Below are 20,184 nucleotides of genomic sequence, written 5' to 3'. Positions count from 1 at the left end.
CCTAACTATCCTCAAACATAACAGTAAGAGTAAAAGGGTCCAGAGAATCTAATTGATCAAGGATGTGCCCAATGTCCAGTTATAGTTCACCACTGATCAATAAAAAGTGAGAGATTATAAACTGTGTTCAATGTTCAATCACAATCAATAAAAATAAAATAGTCAACAAAAAAGGCAAAACCAGGGGCTGGCCCAGTGGCGCAGCAGTTAAGTGCGCATGCTCCACTTCGGCGGCCAGGGGTTCGCAGGTTCGGATCCCAGGCACACACTGACGCACCATTTGTCAAGCCATGCTGTGGCGGTGTCCCATACAAAGTAGAGGAAGATGGGCACGGATGTCAGCCCAGGGCCAATATTCCTCAGCGAAAAGAGGAGGATTGGCATCACATGTTAGCTCAGGGCTGATCTTCCTCACCAAAAGAAAAAAAAAAAAAAGCAAAACTGTTAGAGTATATAAAATTACAACTGAGACTAGGCCACTAATCTTTATTACTTCCTGAGATAACCAGAAGCCTTTTCTTGGCAAAATAAACTATTAGTAACTCACTATTTTCTCAAGAAAATCTTGCCCCCCTCATCTATGATCTGACCAACAGCAGGAAGGGTCACATTTAGCAGCCTATAGTATTTGTATTCTCCCTTTCCCCAAAGAAGTTTTTCTCATCAAAGGAAGCAGTTCTATTTTGGTCCTTACTTCCTATGAGAAATGCAGGGATGGTGTCTGATGTGTGTGGCCATAATCTTATTTCTAACCATTATATTAGAAATAATGCTATTTCTAATACATGTCCACAGTATCCCTGGTGTCTTGCAAATAAGAGAAGGAGAGTCTCTAAAATTTCCTAAGCCATTTGTAAGGGCCTATTAGCCATGTGATTACCTGCAAAGAACACAAAAACCCAGAGAGCACTCTGGAAATGATAAGGAATAGGATCTTAGTGAAGAATTAGAATACAATGAAGGTTGGCAAAGGAGTCAAATAAAATTGTTTAGAAACTGGGTTTCACGCTATGAAGTTGAGAGGCTTGGTAAGCCATTGCTAGCAGCTGTTAATTATGAGATCCTATGGTAACACACTTGTCATTAAAAAGCAATGTATTCTTAATTATTGGGTTCATAAAAGGAAACATTGCTAGCTCAGAAGGTCATGTAAAACTGGATTAATAGAATTACCTTTACTTGAGTTTCCTAGAATTTATCCTAGGTTACGATTTATTCACTCATTCAAAAACATTCACTAAGTGGTCTACTACGTGCCAGGTCTTGTGACATTAGAACCAAAGAGATGAAGTACAGAGCAAGACAGAGCCCTGACAACATTAAAGTCCTAGGTTTCAGATACTTCCTAAGGCCCAACTGCATCCTTGACCTTCCTTTGAACATGTGAGATACCACCAAGTTCCTTTTTGCAAAAATTTAAGGGTTTTTTTGGTTACTTGTAACAAAAGGAGTCCTGCCAAACACAAATATGAAAATTGTTGCTATGTGAAAGCTAAACAGTATCTAAATTTATCAAATTGGATCTAGAAGCAAAGAAGCTCTTAAATCTGCCTTCCTTTCATTCTACCTTTGACCTTTTTCCTCTATCTCAAAATCTCCCACAAGGAAACAAAGCATTAACAGCTGAGTTTGTTTAAAGACTATCAGAAATAATAATCACTTTGCTAAACTTCAGTTCTGTGATTAGGTACAGAAATGAAAAGGATAGACGACTTGGGTTATGGGTTTCTAATTTGCAGTTCCAATGCTGATGCCAAGAGTGACATACTAGATATGGACAGCACATAGGATCAACCCATGCTAGATAATGGATCATATTACTTACAAGAACAACTCATGAAATAAATTAATTTCCTCACTGAGTACAAATTTCCTGCTTTTTATGCTGTGCTGTCTTTTTAGTCAAGGTGCCAGCTTTCTAACCAATAAATACAGCCTTGAAAGAAATATTATCAATTGGCTTAAAGGAAGAAGCTAACCTTTTATAACCTAATATAACCCCAAAAGAGAACATATTTATTCTCAGAAAGACAAAAATGGGCTACAAAATTTACTCTAGGTTAACCAGGAAAAGGTAAAGAAATTTACCAACAATCCATATCATCAGAGTGAAGCAGATTGTATAACATGACTGTGTTTAACAATAAAATAAACAGAAAAACTGTTTACAATCATAAGAAAATAGTGTGTTTCTCAGGTAAAAGAAGGAGGAATATTGATAAGAAAAGGAATTAGACTATCAACTGGTAGAAATATTTCAGACAGAGAGGAGAATCAATTGTTACATATCTCACCTCTGAAAAGTCAATGAAGTTCCAACAAATTGTTAGAATGCAAGAACGAAAAGAAAATTAGAAGTTCAGCCCAGAATGTTCAACATCTAACTAATGAAAGTCACAGAAAGAGAGACCAGAGGAAACAGGGAATTGGAAGTTGAGAGAGATCTAGGGTGACAAATGAGCTACAGGTATGAAGGACAAGTCCAGGTCAGGGCAAGTCAGAACACACTAGGGGAGAAAGATGAAACTGATAAAATACCTCACATGCCTGAACATGCTGAAAGGAGATCTGGACAACAGGGGAAGTATCTGGGATGAAAAAATGATCAATATATAGAAAATAGGGCAACTTCCTCCTCTCTGTTCCCATAGCATTATTGTGTAGATCTCTATTCTAATATTTAAAGGCTGCCTTGTAATTATTTATTTATATATATGCCTCTCCTTATATGTAGGCAATTATTAACTTTGGGAAAAAGAAAACATATGCAAGAAAGGGAAAACAACTGCAGTTTACTGAATAGCTCAGCTGTGTATAGTCTTTACGCTGTGATAATAATACAAACATTGAATAAAGTTCTAAACAAAATTATTATATAACTATTTAGGAAGAATGGGAGATAGGAAGTATGTATGTGTAGTAGGAAGATGGGTAGTGAAAGAGAGCTAAACCTTAATTTTCCATAGTATGAAATCAGAGGGTAATGCCTAACATTGAAAAATAAATCAAGAAATATCAATGAAAGTATATTATTTAGTGATATAGAGGCAAATACCAAAAGAAACAGTTAAGAGTTGAAAGTGTAGCCTCTAGGCAGTAGCAAATGGAAAAGACTCCCAGAACAGATGACAGAGGACTGGTATTTTTCATAAAAAGCCTTAAAAAACTATCTGGCTCAAGTTTCACGCATGTTTAACAATGATAAATTCAAACAAAAATAAAAAATAAGTGAAGGAAACCATACAGTGCTATGACCTATCTCCACCTACTCAGAGTGACCTCTGGAGTAGAACGAAGCCTGGTTTATACTCAGGAGAGATGAAAATCAATAGTGGTGAAGAGGGAACACTTTGAGAAGGAAGTACTACTTACCATGCTGAGTCAAACCCTGCACATGATGCTCAGGGCCGCCCTGTTCCTGAAATTGTTTTCATTTGTAAAACTGTGACCATTAGGGAGAACTTGGGTACTCTTCATAGAAAAGGGTTGTCATTTCCTGGACATTTGGCTACAAATACAATGCTCCTGAAGTCCTTAAGGGAAACTGACAGGCAGGCTTGCTAAGGGCTACTGCCCAATTGCTTTGTTCATCCCCCTGAAAACATAAACTGTTCCCTGATGGATGATTCACATGCAAATAATGTACAAAAGCTGAATGTTATAAATCAAAGATATGAAATGAGAGGGATCTTTATAACCTGCTTCCCTAAACACTCAACCAAACCATTTACTGGGCTAGAGGAATCTGATGATACGCACCTCAGAAGCATAAATAGCTGTGTAATCAAGTGAATTTTTTAATAATTTATACAGAGATAGTACGGAATTTAACATTTCCTCTCTATGAAAAAATTCCAAGGAAATTTTTAAACAAAACTCTCCTTAAAACATAAACCCAATAAGAAACACACTTAATTATCATTTGTAAGATTTTAATCTTTTAAATATGGCAGCAAGCCCTTTAAGGGGATAGGAAGCTTCAATTAAATGAGATCAGATTAAGTGACTAGGAATTCCCCAAGGTAACAATCTCTAATTATATCAAAATATCCATGGAAATATAATGAGACAGAAAATAACATATTTGTCAAACCTCCTCTAAGGGAAAGTATAGTATATGTAGCTGAAAGAAATATTTTCCTTCAAACTTTTTATTCTGAAATTTTTCAAACCCATAGAAAATGGAAAGACTAGACTACTATGAATACCCATATATCCTTCACCTAGATTTCACAAATTATTAGATTTTACCACATTTGTGTTCTTGCTCTCACTTGATCTTTCTCTCTTTCTATCCATGTGGTGTATGTGCGTTTGTATACACACATACATACATGTCTTTTTTTCCCTGAAACATTTGGAAGTTGTAGACATCTTTTTACTTTATCCCTTAAATATCTCAGCATGCTTCTCCTAAGAATAGGAATATTCTCCTTCATAACCACGATAACTATGATACCTAAGAAAATTACTATTAATTCAATATTATGTAATACATATAGTCCCTATTTAAATTTTTCCAATTGTCCCAAAGGTGTCTTTTATGACTGTTTTCATTTTGCTTCCCAATCCAGGATCCAATTAAGTCTCATGCATTGCATTTGGTTGTTGGTCTCTGGAAGGAATGTTTAAATGAGTCAGAAAGGGTAATCCTGCGTCAGGTGGCATTCCCCAGGAATAACGGATGACTTCTTAGGAGGGCGGACCCAGTTAATTGTGAGGCTTTACTTTTCTTTTCTTTTTTTGCTGAAGGGATACAAAGTATGGGGCCAAATTGAATTGCTAGGACAACAGAAGAAGGATTACCTTCTTGAAACTAAGATTCTTATAAAATGTTTAAACACTTGTGTAACAGTACAGCGGAGAGTTCAGAGTACATCTTGGATAGCAACATTCAGTTTTAAGAAGTGCCCAACTATGAGCACGTGCAGGACACCAAATTATTGAGCTGTTCAAAGTTATCTTGGCTTGACCCTAGGTTTAGAAGAATAAGAAAAAGAAGGTATACTAGACACTTAGAGTAAGAGCAGTGTACCCAAAATTACCTCTTCCGAAGCTGCTCATCAGACATTTGCAGCTCCTCTTTCAAACGCGTGTACCTGTCTTCTCTCAGCAGCCTGGAGCCATCATAGAGGCTTAGCTCTCGATCATGGATCAACCTAACGGGATAGGGGAAGTCAGGAAACAAATTAATCAGTTTTGAACGCTGAAGTTATTTGAGGTAGAAATCAGTCAATTAACATTTTAATCATGTATTATTACTGGCAATTGAGTCTAACAATTTTGTTAGCTGCATCTTTTAAAATTTCAAGTTGGCTAGTGCTGTTATAGTTGGAAAAACTGCTGGTTTCTGTACTGGACAGCAATAGTCATGGATAACTGGATGTAGATAGGAAGGAGGAGGACAAAGACGAGCTGGAAAGGGGAAGAGAGAAATGAGAAGAAATAGCTGAATGAGTGACTCAGGATAACCATGAGTCACTTTACTAACAAGGCATTTGAACAAGGCAGTTGGCACATACTCCCTTGAGTCTAATGTAACTCTTTAAGGGATAGTATTAACAAAATATTTATATCTTTGGAATTACAGGATTTAAAATACCAAAAATCTTCATAATGAAACTAGTGCTATTTCATATACTAACTATTGTGGTGATCTAACTGTCCACAGCACAAATACCATTGTCTTCCAGATGTTGCAAAGGTTGAAAAGTACTGCTCTAGAGCTTACACCAACCCCTAAGTCTCTTGCTGCCCACGTTACAGTTGCCCCACACAACCTCACTCAGTAAGCACTGAGGAGAGGGGAGACTGCATAACGCAGAAAGTTAGGAGCATGGGCAGTGGAGTCAGTCAGATCTGGGTTCAAATCCAGCTCTGCTCTTTATTAGCTGAATGACTAGGGGGAGAACTACTCCATCTCTCTAAATTTTTATCTTTTATAAAATTAGGGCAATAATACCAACCTCATAGTATTGTTGTGAAAATTAAACAGCTGATATTAGGCAGATGATTATATAGTTGTTCTCAATCTTGGCTGCACATTAGAATCTCCTGGGAAGGGTTTAAAAAGTCCAGTTTTCAGGTTTCACCATGGATCAGTTACATCAGAATCTCAGGAGGTGGAGCCCAAACATCAGTAATTTTTAAGCCCCACTTCCACAAGGCGATTCCAAGGTTGAGAACCTGAGAAGCACTGGCTTAGCACAAAGCCCAGTAAAGAGTTAGGGACTCAACTAATGGTAGCTCCTGCTACTACTACTACTTGGTCTAACAGCAAGAGATAACCAATAAAAGGGGGGAGTACTTTTTGTTTGTGTCTGCATTTGTCTGTTTAGAAGAGAAAAATATTATAAATCTATGGAATGTTTATGGTAAATTATTGAAAGTTAGTGATTATTATTTGTAAATGCTCTCAAATCTGATCAAGAATAACACAATGTTTTTGGAATCTTTAATTATACTTAATAACTGCATCTTGTCAAGGACAAAAAACTTTAAATGGGGAAATGGGTTATTCCACTTATTTGAACTTTCCTGATAAGTCTAAGTTAAAAACCAAATGTCTACAAGTAATACAATCAAGAAGTAACAACAAAAAACAAAAAATCAGTATCATTAATCTCCCAAAATGACACAGGATGGGAATATTTTCCATGAAAATTACACATGAAGCCTTCTTTTAACATTAAATTCTAGAAAAGTTAATTAGCATTACACATTTTATATAAGGAACTATATTTTCTCTCAAAAAAAAATTCCAAAAAGATCAGCCAATAATTTAGATCTATGATTCATAAGGAGTTTGTAAACAGTGAAGCTGTAACTCTGATAAATTGTAGAAACTTCAGCCATGTGACTTGTTGCATATATCAACCAGCACATATAAAGTCTTTCAAAATCACAACCTAAAAGTTTTCTTTTTCTAGCTATGACTCACAGAATTTTGCTATGGCAGTGGCTTTTCCCAAAATGTTCATTATTTGAAGTTATACTGTACTGTGTCTACAACAGTAAAAAAAATCTGCTGCTTTACTTGGATATAGAATTATAAGTTTCTCAGGATCCACGCAACCCTGTTTAAAAAAGAAGACTGGGAGCATTCCACATCTACTGTTTATGTGGTGTGTTTTTCTGGGTGTGTGACTCATACAAACCTTTGCAATACAGCGAGTGTGCCCACGTTGACCCGGTGAATGCCATCCAAGAGGACCAGCTTTCCTTCCAGAGCAGCATTTACAAGGGGTGAGGACCGCCAGGCAGTGTCTCCATTTGGAAGAGTGTATCTCTGCTGTAGCAAATCACGCGCGGTCATATCCTAAAACCAATCCCCACCACCCACCAAAGAAAATGCAGAATTAATTTTTAAGACATAGATGGCAGCTTATTTAGCTTTATAGTTACCTTTCTCTGAACATACCATTCTGTATAACAACTGGGAAGTTATCTTCTCCAATCGGCCAAAGAAAAATATTCAGAAACTTTTCTGGGTTATTTGAAGTTTTTTCCTATTATTCATCAATACAGTAGAGTAAGAGTGAGGGGGTTTATTTTCCTCCTTTTTATTTAGCATTTTGCTCTTCTTTTAAAATGTTCATTTGGTATCTACACAAATGATGGCAGTAATTTCCACCTGACCTCAATGAAATTTAACTCAATCAGCTTTACTCCTGCAGGCACCAAAATATCTGGATTCCTTTTTAAGAATTAGAGGCCATACAAACTCTACGGGCAGAAATGCTTATGAATAATGTGCATTTTCTTGCAGTGGATTAATTCTCCTGAAAACCCATGCTAGGAACCATCACAATGACTCACTATGTTTAAAGAGGTTTGCAAATGGAGGAAACTGAGGAGGACAGTCATCAGCTGAGGTAGAGGAATCGCCAAACAATAGCATGGCATCTATAAGCAATTTTTTAAAGCACACACACAACGTGCTAGCACGAAAACAGCATTAACAGACTTAAGCAAACTATTAATAGTAGTGGCATATTAAAGTCTATCTACTGCAAAGAAATTTTGGTATCAAAAAATATGAACAGGGGCCAGCCCGGTGGTGCAAGCGGTTAAGTGCGCGCGCTCCGCTGCAGCGGCCTGGGGTTCGCTGGTTCGGATCCCGGGCGCGCACCGACACACTGCTTGGCAAGCCATGCTGTGGCGGCGTCCCATGTAAAGTGGAGGAAGATGGGCACAGATGTTAGCCCAGGGCCGTCTTCCTCAGCAAAAAAAGAGGAGAATTGGCGGACGTTAGCACAGGGCTGATCTCCTCACAAAAAAAAAAAATATGAACAATTTTTTCTTACATGTATTAATGGTGAAGACGATAGTTTCTTTTCTGTTATTAGCTTCAGATAAATTTTGTCCTACTTATATCAAACAAAAGTTAAATATTTACAGTCAATTTTATCCAAAAATTTAAAGGATATCTTCTTGATATCCAACTCCAAGTTTTAAGCAGATAGAAAACTGCTATAATGAATTTGCTTATATTCAAAATGGCAACAAACCTGTATTGAAAGCAAAATTAAAATGTAAGTCTTAATTATTTCAATATTCTCACTATCAAAAAAGTACTGACCTAGGAAGTATGAATAGGCTTATACTGAAGCATATAGACACTTGAGAAACAATAACATTCAAATTCAGCAAGTTCCCATAGCCCTAAAGGGCTGGCTTTGGCATATTATCAAAATTTGGTTTAACTCATTAATTTTATTTAATTCTTCAACTATGAATTTTAAATTCTATGCAAACTATAGGAGCACATCATTGTAAGCTGCCAGCGACGGTTAACAGCTAAAACTAAATTTATCACCGTCAGTGTTTACTGAGATGGTTCATGGTGAGAATGAGCTCATTCCCACTCATAGCTGTGCTATAGAACAGGAAATGGGTCACTGTGTGAAAAAAATAGGACAAATCAAAATAAATATTTGTGGGTCATTTTCATAATCAAATTATGAAAAAATCAAGTATGTACCTATACATATGTAAGTACACACACACAAACAGGTAAATTTAAAGAAAACTCTTGGTACTAATTATTCCACAAAAATTTCACTATAGAGTTACATCATATATTGTCCTAGAGAATAAAACAAACAGAAAACACGCTTTAGCACAGTGGTTCTAAATCAGAGGTACATATCAGAAATAGCTGGGGGAACTTTTGGAAAATACATAAGCTTAGGCCTCATCAGTCTGAAGATTTGCATTCAGTAGATCCCAGATGGAGCTTACCACCTGTTTATTAAACATTACATAGGCGATATCTGATACACTTTCCGGGTGGGAAACACTGCTTTAGAAAAGAGACACTAAGTTAATGTGAAACTTTGTCTCATATATTTATACCCCTTCCTTATTCTAATAGGGATTTATGGGATTGCACAAGGATATACAAAATGCATAACAAAATGGCATAAATTAAAATGTGAAAAAAATGAAGGAAAAAAAGGAAAGAGTAGGCCTTGTTTCCTTTAAGCATTCCTATTCGTATTCAGACAGGAGTTAACATGAAGAAGGCATCTCACTGATACCATATTTTTTAAAGAAATGGATGGGAGTTAATTTTGAAAATCCCAGCTTCAGACTGAACACAGATGGTATCCTGACCCAACTCAGCTCTTGAGTCTTTTGGCTGGGCCCAGGAAAAGGAGATGAGGAATGTGACTCTGGCCTAAGAGGTTCAGACTCCTAAGGAACTGAGGCTAGCAACTGGTAATATATACATTTTTTTACTTCAACAGAGAAAATTCGTCACTCTCCTACCAACATATTCTGAACGACAGGAGAAAGCACTACTTGGGGCAGGCCTTGTGGCATAGTGGTTAAGTGCGAGTGCTCCGCTGCTGGCGGCCCGGGTTCGGATCCCGGGCGAGCACCGAGGGACCGCTTGTCAGGCCATGCTGAGGCCGCGTCCCACATAAAGTGGAGGAAGATCGGCACGGATGTTAGCTCAGAGCCGGTCTTCCTCAGCAAAAAGAGGAGGATTGGCATGGATGTTAGCTCAGGGCTGATCTTACTCACAAAAAAAAAAAAAAAAAAAAAAGAAAAGAAAAAGCACTACTTCATTGGGTCATGATTCCAAAATACTTTCATATCTTAATTCACACAAAGTCTGCAATACTTGCCTCATTCAAATAAGTAAATATTTACTAATAAAGATGGTGAAAAAAACAACCAGTACATAGGGCTCCTCTTTTCCAACCTAGCAGTTGGAGAGTCCCTTATACTTACTGAAGTAAAACGAAATGATTATTTTTTGCTACACAACAAGCAGTAACAGATCAACCGAGTCCAATGCTGTTAATGCCAACTACAAGTATAGACCAGAAATATTCTCCCTTTCTTCAATCTTCAGGGGGTAGAAAATGGAAAATACTTGACATTTCTTAGAAGACTAGCTCAGTTCAGTTTTATCATCTAAACTCTCTGCATACTATCATGTCAAAAAGAGCCATTCTTCATTTCTAATATATCTTTGCATTAAAATGAAAACTCTAAAGAGGAAAAAAAGCATTCCCTTTAACACAAGATGTTGATTATCATAATTAAGATCCTATATTGGGAGAAAAGATAAAATTTTAGCTTTTCCTTAAAGAGATAATTGGCTACACTTTCCACAATATTAGTTATAATTAGAAATTATTTTTAATTATGTGAAAGTTATTTTCAATTGGGTGAAAGTGCAAAGACACCAAAGCAAAACTGCACTTTCACAGAACAACTGACCCTAATCAAACATAATTAACAGAACTTTTTCGGCATAGTCTGAAATGGGTCAGTGATATGAACTAATTTCAATAATAAGCTAATTTTTAAAATACAGTAACAGCTTTCTCCGTATGATTTCATTGATAAGTAGAAGATAAAAACAACAACAACAAACAAACACATAGATATAGAGATTAGATTGGTGGTTACCAGAGGGGAAGGGGGGAGGAGAGAGGGCAAAAGGGGTGACAGGGCACATGTGTACGGTGACGGATAGTAATTATTCTTTGGTGAACATGATGTAGTCTATACAGAAATTGAAATATAATGATGTATACCTGAAATTTAAATAATGTTATAAACCAATTAATAAAACAATAAAATTAAATAAAATAGAGTAACAGCATTTTCAAGTGTTTCTGTCCATAAAATATTTGGGTATTAGTACCATGAAATTCTTTTAATATCTTTATTTATTTTAACATATACTGTATTACGGAATTGTTAAAAATATGTATCATTTCTTTATTCTTTCCACCTACACACACAACTCTAAAGCAAGTGGAAAGGCAAAAGTAAAAAAAAGAAAGTGTGCTTATTCCATGAGAATTTTTAAAGCACACTAATAAAAATCAAGAAAGATGAATATCCCCATTTTTGCATATATTTTTCTCATCCCTGAAACCTCTGAACTTAATAGAACAAAAATAGCACTAATGATATCATAGAGCCTGAAGCATTTCCTCTTTCTGCATTTCCTTAAAAATTTTAAAATAACAGGACATGAAATCTAGTTCCTTTAGAGTTGCCATTGTCTAACCTTCAACACCTCACCTTCATTCAGATCCCTGGAAAACATGCACATTTATCTCTTAAGATGCCATGTCATTTAGAATTTTGCTTTTTTGATTTGCAGTGGAGAAACCCTACTGAAAATAAAAATGTCCTATTAAAATGAGAAGCATAACTGTATGAAATGTACCAGAGAATATAGATTTGAACTCTAAAGCAATTATGTACCTTGTACCTTTGGATAGTACACACTAATTTTTCTGAGATTCCCTTGAGAAACCTGGATACAAGTCATTGGTTTGATTGGTTTGATAAAATAACTGCAAAAAGTGGTTGTGTTTAGTGGCTAGAATAAGATTGGATTAGTTTTCTAAGGTATAACATCATTCAGAAAGACAACTGAAAATGTTATAGCAAATTTTTAGCCTATAAAGAAATCTGAGCTACCTCTCTCTTTAAATACGAACACTGATAAAAAAGTAAAATTTTACATTATAAAGCATCTATAGTTTTTCTGATAGAAAACTTAAATAATTACAGTAAAAGCAGGATACCAAAGTGTATATAGAGTATGACCTCACTCAGGTGAAAAAAATACAAATTTTTACCACATCTATGGACAAAATTTAAATAATTACAGTGAAAGTAGGATATCAAAGTGTATATAGAGTATGAACTCACCGAGGTGAAAAAAATACACATTTTTACCACAGCTATGGACCCAGAAGAGTTTCAGAAAGTAAGGTGGCTTGCAAAAATATGTGTAATATAATGTATTATAAAATTAAAAATAAGCTGATAAAGAAAACTAAACAAGGGAAGATGAAACCAAGAAAGGTAGAGATGATACACAAAATGCATATTATAAGAAGAATCTAAAAAGTGAATCTAATCTTTCTAATATCGAACGCAAAAAAGAGTGACATTAAAAAGTTATCTAAGTCATAATAACTACAGCATTCACATCAAAAATGAAGTAGCACTACAATTCCTGAAAATAAGATTGAGAAAAATTTGTCCCATGGGTCAGGTCATAATATAAAAGACAGTGTGTTAAGGAGTTAAAATAGAAGTAACAATAATTATAGCAACTAATACTTACTGAGAGCTTACTAGGTGCTAAGTACTTTAAGTAAATTAATTTATGTAATCCTTATAACCCTAAGAGATAGGTAACTTATGTAATCCTTATAACCCTAAGAGATAGGTACAATCATCGTCTTCATTTTACAGATGAGAAAACTGAGGTATGATGAGGTTAAATAGCTTACCCAAACAAGGACACACAGCTAATAAGCAGAGGAGCCAAGAATATTATTAAGACAAATACAGCAACAAATCTCAGTAAAAGAAATTCCATAGAGAAAGAGCTGATCTGGATTAATCAATCCATGGATATATTATAGAATTAATATACCAGTTGCACACCTCTCAGGCTACCCTTCACAAATGCTGTTTCTCAAATTCTTTGAGAAGAGTCAGAAAGTAGTGACTATGATGTTAACCACTCCCTGAACTGCCCTCAAATGCAGCTAGTCTCTATTGCTGCTTAAAAATATCTTTAAGTACATATATAAAAAATTGAAATAAAATTGCTTTAGTTAACAGTAATTGTAGCTCTAAGTGGATATGATTCTTCATTTTCTTACTTCTGAATTACAAATATAATAGTGGGCATTTTTTTTGATTGGGGTAAATAAGTATTATTAATGATTTTTTTTTTCCCAAAAGAAACTAGCTGGAATTCTGTAGGCATTCCAGGTCTACCTCAAATAAGTTTTGCTTATTTGAGCAAAATTTATCCTACCAAAAAATATCCTACCAGTAGTATAAATACTAAGAAAATCTGGGATTTAAGTGAATAAAAGAATACACCAAGACTAGCTGATGGAAGCTATCAACTTTGCAAGAAGGGATTAATTATGTCCATACCTATTAATGGCAGAATACTGCATAAATATTGCATAAACACAGAACATTAATAATTTTTTGGTCCTGGAATAGAAATGAAGCCATTATTTACAGTCTAAGCATGCTCAGTGAACAGAACACAAGGCAAGCTGCCAACATTCCTCAGTGTCATTTACGTCTGATCTCAAACAAAAAGGCCTCTTGTTTTACATATACTGTAAAATTATTTGTAAACTCTTCCATGCTTCTCCCTTAAGTTTTCTTTTAAAGAACTATCTTTAACCTGTCCCACATATAATAAATGCTCCCTTTATGTATACAATGATTGCATACAAGTGTACCACGATTGTTTTGTTACTCTACTATCCACGGGAAGAAGTTGATTTTGAATCATTTATAGCTCTCTTCATTGTAACCAGTGGGATCTATTTCAAAATGATCTGCTCTAGTTAAAGATTTATTCTATGAACATCGAACAAAATTCTTCTAATTGAAGCTAACTAGAAATCAAATCCAATATCTCACTAACTGACCCAATAAAAGGACATCTTACTAAAGTTGCAAAATAAAAATTTAAAGTCAAGGTCAGTGTAGGTGCAAATAATGTAATACGTATTCAGTGAAGACACCCAATCAAATCCCCTTCTACTATTCCTGTACTAAAGAGGCTAGAGGAGGCTGGCGTGGTGGCATAGTGGTTAAGTTCGTGCACTCCGCTTCTGGTGGCCCAGGGTTCGCAGGTTCAGATCCCAGGTTCAGACCTATGCACTGCTCCTCAAGCCACGCTGTGGCATGCATCCCACATAAAGTAGAGGAAGATGGGCACACATGTTAGCCCAGGGCCAATCTTTCTCAGCCTAAAACAGGAGGATTGGCAACAGGCGTTAGCTCAGAGCTAATCATCCTCACAAAAAATAATAATACATAAACAAATAAACAAATAATAAATAAAAATAAAGAGGCTAGCGAACTAGAAACATCATTTCATAGATGCCTTTGCAGCTAGGGTTCTGTATGTGACCCGGGTTCTACTAAGCGTTCTCACATACACAAAACTGGGAACTGAAAAAACTGGCAGTGAGCAATGAGAGTGAGGTGACAGCCAACATGAGGAGACCTGTTCTTCTGGGACAGCTATGGCTGAGGTTCTCCTGCTCTGTCACTCCTAACTGGATAAAATGTAAACCCTGTTCCCGATCTCTCCCAGAAATTCTGTAAGCTACCTAATACCCTGTAATAAATCCCTCTCAGTTTTAGAGAGCCAGGATGGCTTCTCTTGTCCACAACAAAAACCACAACATAAGGATAATGATATTTTAAAAGTAAACCAACTTATTAAAATTTGTGAAGAAATGTTCACAGACAACTAAGTATAAAAAGAAGGGTAAGAACAGTTTCAAAAAGGAAGGCAAAAAGCCAAGATGTTATACAGTAGAACCCCAGTACACACAATCTAAAAAACCACATTTTATTCAAATGGTACTGCAAACTCTGCTGTATTTTATCACAAATGTTTGACTCTGTTAGAACAGATGAGAAAGTAGCAATCAATTGTTTAAATATCTGCAATAATACTTGCCTTATAATAAGTTAGTTTTTAAAAGCAAGTAACAAGATGTAAAATCAGGTAGTTGTAAGTACTAACAATCCGTTCAGTATTCAGTCAAGACACGTGGAGCAGACATGGCATTTGGCCTCATCAACAACACTCAACTTCTTCTAGTCAGCCAACATGGAAAGCAGCACAGTGGAAAGGATGGCTACAGTAAGAGCAAAGTTTGGTTTCAATTCCAATTCTGCCACTTACAATATGATAAATGGGTGAAGTGAGTAAAATATCTTTAGAATAAAATGAGATAATGTCTGGCAGCTAATGGATATTTAATAAACAACAGATGAATCTGAATCAATTAAAGAAACAAAATGCAAGTACATTAAAATTTAAATCTAACAATAAATCTAAGTTTAACAGTTCAAGACACTAAAATAAGTGATATAACAAAGTTGTATGACAGAAGAAATTCTTGTCTTAGAATTTAAGAAAACGTAATATTGAAATAAGTAGGAATTAGTAAAGGAAAGTTGACAAAGACCAGATTTGAGCTGGTCCTTTAAAAATAATGTAAATTTTTCAAAATTTATTTATGCACTCATTCACATATTGACTGCCTACTACATGCAAGTCACTGTTCCAGGTGCTAAGGATAGAGCAGTGAAAAAGATAAACATTATATTCCCGGGGGAAGAGAACAAAAATAGACAAAGGAAAGGAGACAGAGGATGAGAAGGAAGGAAGGGAGGAGACAAAAATAAGAAAAACTATCACACAGTGGTCAGTGTTATATAGAAAATATCGGGTAATGTGTGTCAAGGATGCTTTCTCTAAGTATATTCAAGTTGTGATCTGAATGACAAGAGGTCACGTGAAGATCAGGGAAAGAGTATTCCAGGCCGAGGCAACAGCCTGTGCAAAAGCCCTGAGGCAGAAAGAAGCTAGACAGATTTAATGGACTGAAAGTAGCCGGTGAGGCTGAAACATAATCAACAGAAGTCCAGCAAGGAGAGAGAAGGCTGGAGAGGCAGGCATGGGTCAGATCACACAGGGCAGTGGCTCTCAACTCTGGTTGCCCGTTAGAATTAGCTTTTGTAAGAATACTGAAGTCCAGGTCCCACCTCAGACCAATCATTTCATACTGTCTGGTGTTGGGGCCTGGAAGGTTTTCAAAGCTCCTTGGATGGTTCTAATAGACAGCCAAGGTTGAAAAGCATTGACGGAGGGCTCATAACTCCAGGGTAAGGAGTTCTTATTTTATTCTAAGTATGACGGAAGGCCATTGACAGATTCTAAGCAGGGAAATGACATGACCTGATTTACATTCTTAAAAGGTCACTCGCACTATTCTTTAGAGAATGGATATGGAACGTAACATATTCTAATTAAATAGCTACAAATGTTTAATATCTACAAATAAATTAAATATCTACAAAAGAAGGTAGAACTTAAATGTTCTCTCCAAAAAAAATAATAAATTTAAAAATAAATAAGTAAATATCTACAAATGTTCAACCAACATAACTGAAAACTATAAGACATTGATGAAAGAGACTGAAGAATACACAAATAAATGGAAAGATATTCCATGCTCATGGACTAGAAGAATTAATATTGTTTAAATGTCCATACTACCCCAAACAATCTACAGATTCAATGCAATTCCCATCAAAATTCATGGCATTTTTCACAGAAATAGAACAAACATTCCCCAAATTTGTATAGAACCACAAAAGATCCTGACCAGGCAAAGCAATCTTGAGAAAGAAGAACAGAGTTGGAGGCATTACACTTCCTGATTTCAAACTATATTACCAAGGTATAGTAACCAAAACTGTATGGTATTGGCATAAAAACAGACACATAGATTGATGGCACAGAATAGAGAGCCCAGAAATAAACTCACGCATATATGGTGACAAATTTTTGACAAAATATTGGGGAAAGGATAGTGTCTTCAATAAATGGTGTCAGGAAAACTGTACAACCACATGCAAAAGAATGAAACTGGACCCCTACCTTACCCTATACACAAAAATCAACTCAAAATGGATTAAAGACTGGAAAACTAAGACTTGAAACCATAAAATTCCTAGAAGAAAATATAGGCAGTAAGCTCCTTGATATTGGTCTTGGCTGTTATTTTTTGGATTTGACATCAAAAGCAAAGGCAACAAAAGCAAAAATAAACAGGAGGGACTACATCAAACTAAAAAGAAAAAGATTCTGCACAGCAAAGGAAATCATCAACAAAATAAAAAAGCGACCTAATGAATGGGAGAAAATATTTGCAAATCATACATCTGATAAGGGGCTAATATCTAAAATATATAAAGAACTCAAAACTCTATAGCAAAAAAAACAATCAATTAAAAAATGGGCAGAGGGGGGCCAGCCTGGTGGTGTAGCATTTGGGTTTGCGTGCTCCACCTCAGCGGCCGAGAGGTCGCAGGTTTGGATCTGAGACGTGGACCTACACACCGCTTATCAAGCCATGCTGTGGCAGGTGTCCCACATATAACGTAGAGGAAGATGGGCACGGATGTTAGCCCAGGGCCAATCTCCTCAGCAAAAAGAGGAGAACTGGCAGCAGATGTTAGCTCAGGGCTGATCTTCCTCATCAAAAAAAAAAAAAAAAAAAGGGCAAAGGAATTGAATAGACATTTTTCCAAAGACCAGAAATGGCTAAGAGGCACACAAAAAGATGCTCAAAGTTACTACTCATCAGGGAAATGCAAATCAAAACCACAATGACACCACCTCACACCTGTTAGAGTGGCTATTATCAAAAAGATAAGAGATAGCAAACTCGGTGAGGATGTGGAGAAAAGGGAACCCTTGTGCATTGTTGGTGGGAATGTAAATTGGTGCAACTACTATGGACGACAGTATGGAGGTCCCTCAAAAATTAAAAATAGAACTACCATATGATCCAGCAATCCCACTTCTGGGTATATATCCAAAGAAAATGTCAGCAGGATATTGAAGAGATATCTGCACTCCCATGTTCATTGCTGCATTATTCACACTAGCTAAGATACGGAAACAACGTTAAGTGTCCACCCGTGGATGAATGGATAAAGAAGATGTGATACACACCTACACACACACAGGAATATTATTCAGCCACGAGAAAGAATGAAGTCCTGCCATTTTCGACACCATGGATGGACCTTGAGGGCATTATGCTAAGTGAAATAAGCCAGACAAAGACAAACACTGCATGGTATCACTTATATGTGGAATCTAAAAAAAAAAAAAGTCAAACTCTTAGAAACAGAGAGTAGAAAAGTGGTTGTAAGGGGGTGGGGGAAGTAAGAAGAGATTGGTAAAAGGGTACAAACTTTCAAGTATAAGATGAATAAGATTTGAGGATATAATGTAAAACATAGTGACCCTAGTTGATAACACTGTATTATATAATTGAAATTTGCTAAGAGAGTAGAACTTCAATGTTCCCAAAAAAAAGAAAAGAGAGCGAGAAATAAATAAATATCTACAAATGTCCAGCTGACGTAACTGATGTGTTCTTAAAAACTCTATAAAGTAAAATTCCATATGCCAAATGCATTTTCCAGCAAACTCTCAACAACAGGTCCAGCGATGGTGGGTTAGAGCTACCGGAGACATCCACAGCTATAGTGGATCCCGCAAAAAGCAAATGATGTTAGACTGATAATTGGCTGTGGAGGGTAGAGTGGATGGGGAGAAGGCTAAGAAGTGTGCCATGGCTGCAATACTTAACAATGTTTGATGGGTTTAATGTGTCCCTTTTGGAAGCTTCCTCACAAAACTAAAGCTGCTGTCTCTGAGCTGCTCCCCCATAGGACACACTGGGCAGCCGGGAGCCAAATACCTGTTCACCAGGTGGGAGATAGGGACGAGTCGATGGCATCAATAAGCATAAATGTGGAGCCTCTGGCCTGAAGCAGCACAGGAAGAGGCTTGCTAAGATTAAAGAAACAGGCTGGTAGAGGTAGCAGGGCAACCTTCTCACCCTGCCCACTTTCCTCCCTATGTGGGGGCACAATGGGCACCACTCCTCTCCTGGGCAGAGGCTGCCTGCCCGCAGCTACCTAAATCTGGGAGAGCGTAAGGGAACCACAGGAAATAAGCAGGAAGCATCACAGGAGCTGGGCTGGCCAAGGCCCCTGAAGAGATTGTTAATATTTTAACAAAAGTCAATAATAGAAAGTCAATAAAATGTAAAATCAGGATTTTAGCAACTTCTACCAGCTTAAATCCCAAGCTACTTCAACTCTGAGTTCCCGGAGGCACTAGTTGAGTTCTGTTCAAGAACGTCTTTCCCTTTGCTGTCCTTTTTGACTATTTCTATGGTTCTGCCAAATGGCTTTCCCTTCGAACACCTCAGCAATCCCTGTTTCTACTATGAGACGACCAGCTTGTAAATAAGCAATAAAGTTCTACACATTCAGATAGTGGTCTGGATACTGAGTCATTGGGGTTTTTTAACAGAGGAAGAATAGAAAAACAAAGCATTTAGGAATCACAAAAGGCAACTATATGATAAAGCTGAGAAGTATGTATTTACTTTTTATTTCCAAGAATAAAATATGTTCACAAAATACATTGTAATACATTGTATTTACAAAAACTGTGAATTTCAAAATCAAATCAAAGTTCTAGCCTTCTTTATTTTCTTTTTTGACATATTCTCCATAAGGAACATTCTCACTAACCTTTGGCAAACTCCTCACCCTTGCAGTGATCTTTGATAACTATAAAATCCTCAAGACTCTTAAAAGATTGCCCTAAGACTCTAATCAAAACTACTGTAAACTACATTTAAAGCAAAAGTACTCACTAATGGAGATGGTCAAGCCAAACAGTGTGTTCTTACCAACAGTACTGGGACTTTATTACACAGCGTCCTTAAATTTGGAACTATTCCACAGAGAATCCCTAAATTTGAAATTCCTTCCCTCTTCAAATTTATGGATCCTATGTTTTTGGATCACCAACGATGGTAAATACAATACCTTTCAGGCTGGAGTTCCTTATTTGGTAGGATTCCTTGATCACTTCTGTTTTCTTCCTTGGGCTAATGAATTTGGTTTTTTCGAAATGTTTATTTTTATACACATGCCCAAAGGCCTTCTAGTGTGTTTTTCTAAATCTAATAAATACCTCATGATAACTAAATTTTGTTAAGATAACACAAAAGATGTTGTCCATTACTTAAAAAGTAC

General features: G+C 36.4%; 1 protein-coding gene across 4 annotated transcripts in view; it reads right to left on the bottom strand.

Annotated features, from left to right (window-relative positions):
• VWA8 (von Willebrand factor A domain containing 8) overlaps positions 1-20,184 on the bottom strand; it is a 354,390-nt gene that overhangs the window by 244,447 nt on the left and 89,759 nt on the right. For all 4 annotated transcript variants that reach the window (XM_058548243.1, XM_058548242.1, XM_058548244.1 and 1 more), the window contains 2 exons: positions 7,158-7,318; positions 5,046-5,159 (listed from right to left, as the gene is read on the bottom strand). In XM_058548243.1, coding sequence (XP_058404226.1) covers positions 5,046-5,159; positions 7,158-7,318 — 275 coding nt within the window. The remainder of the gene's footprint in view (positions 1-5,045; positions 5,160-7,157; positions 7,319-20,184) is intronic.

This window comes from Diceros bicornis, chromosome 9 (assembly GCF_020826845.1).
Source record: "Diceros bicornis minor isolate mBicDic1 chromosome 9, mDicBic1.mat.cur, whole genome shotgun sequence".
Lineage (NCBI taxonomy): Eukaryota > Metazoa > Chordata > Mammalia > Perissodactyla > Rhinocerotidae > Diceros > Diceros bicornis.
This window is presented reverse-complemented; position numbering and strand designations above follow the sequence as displayed.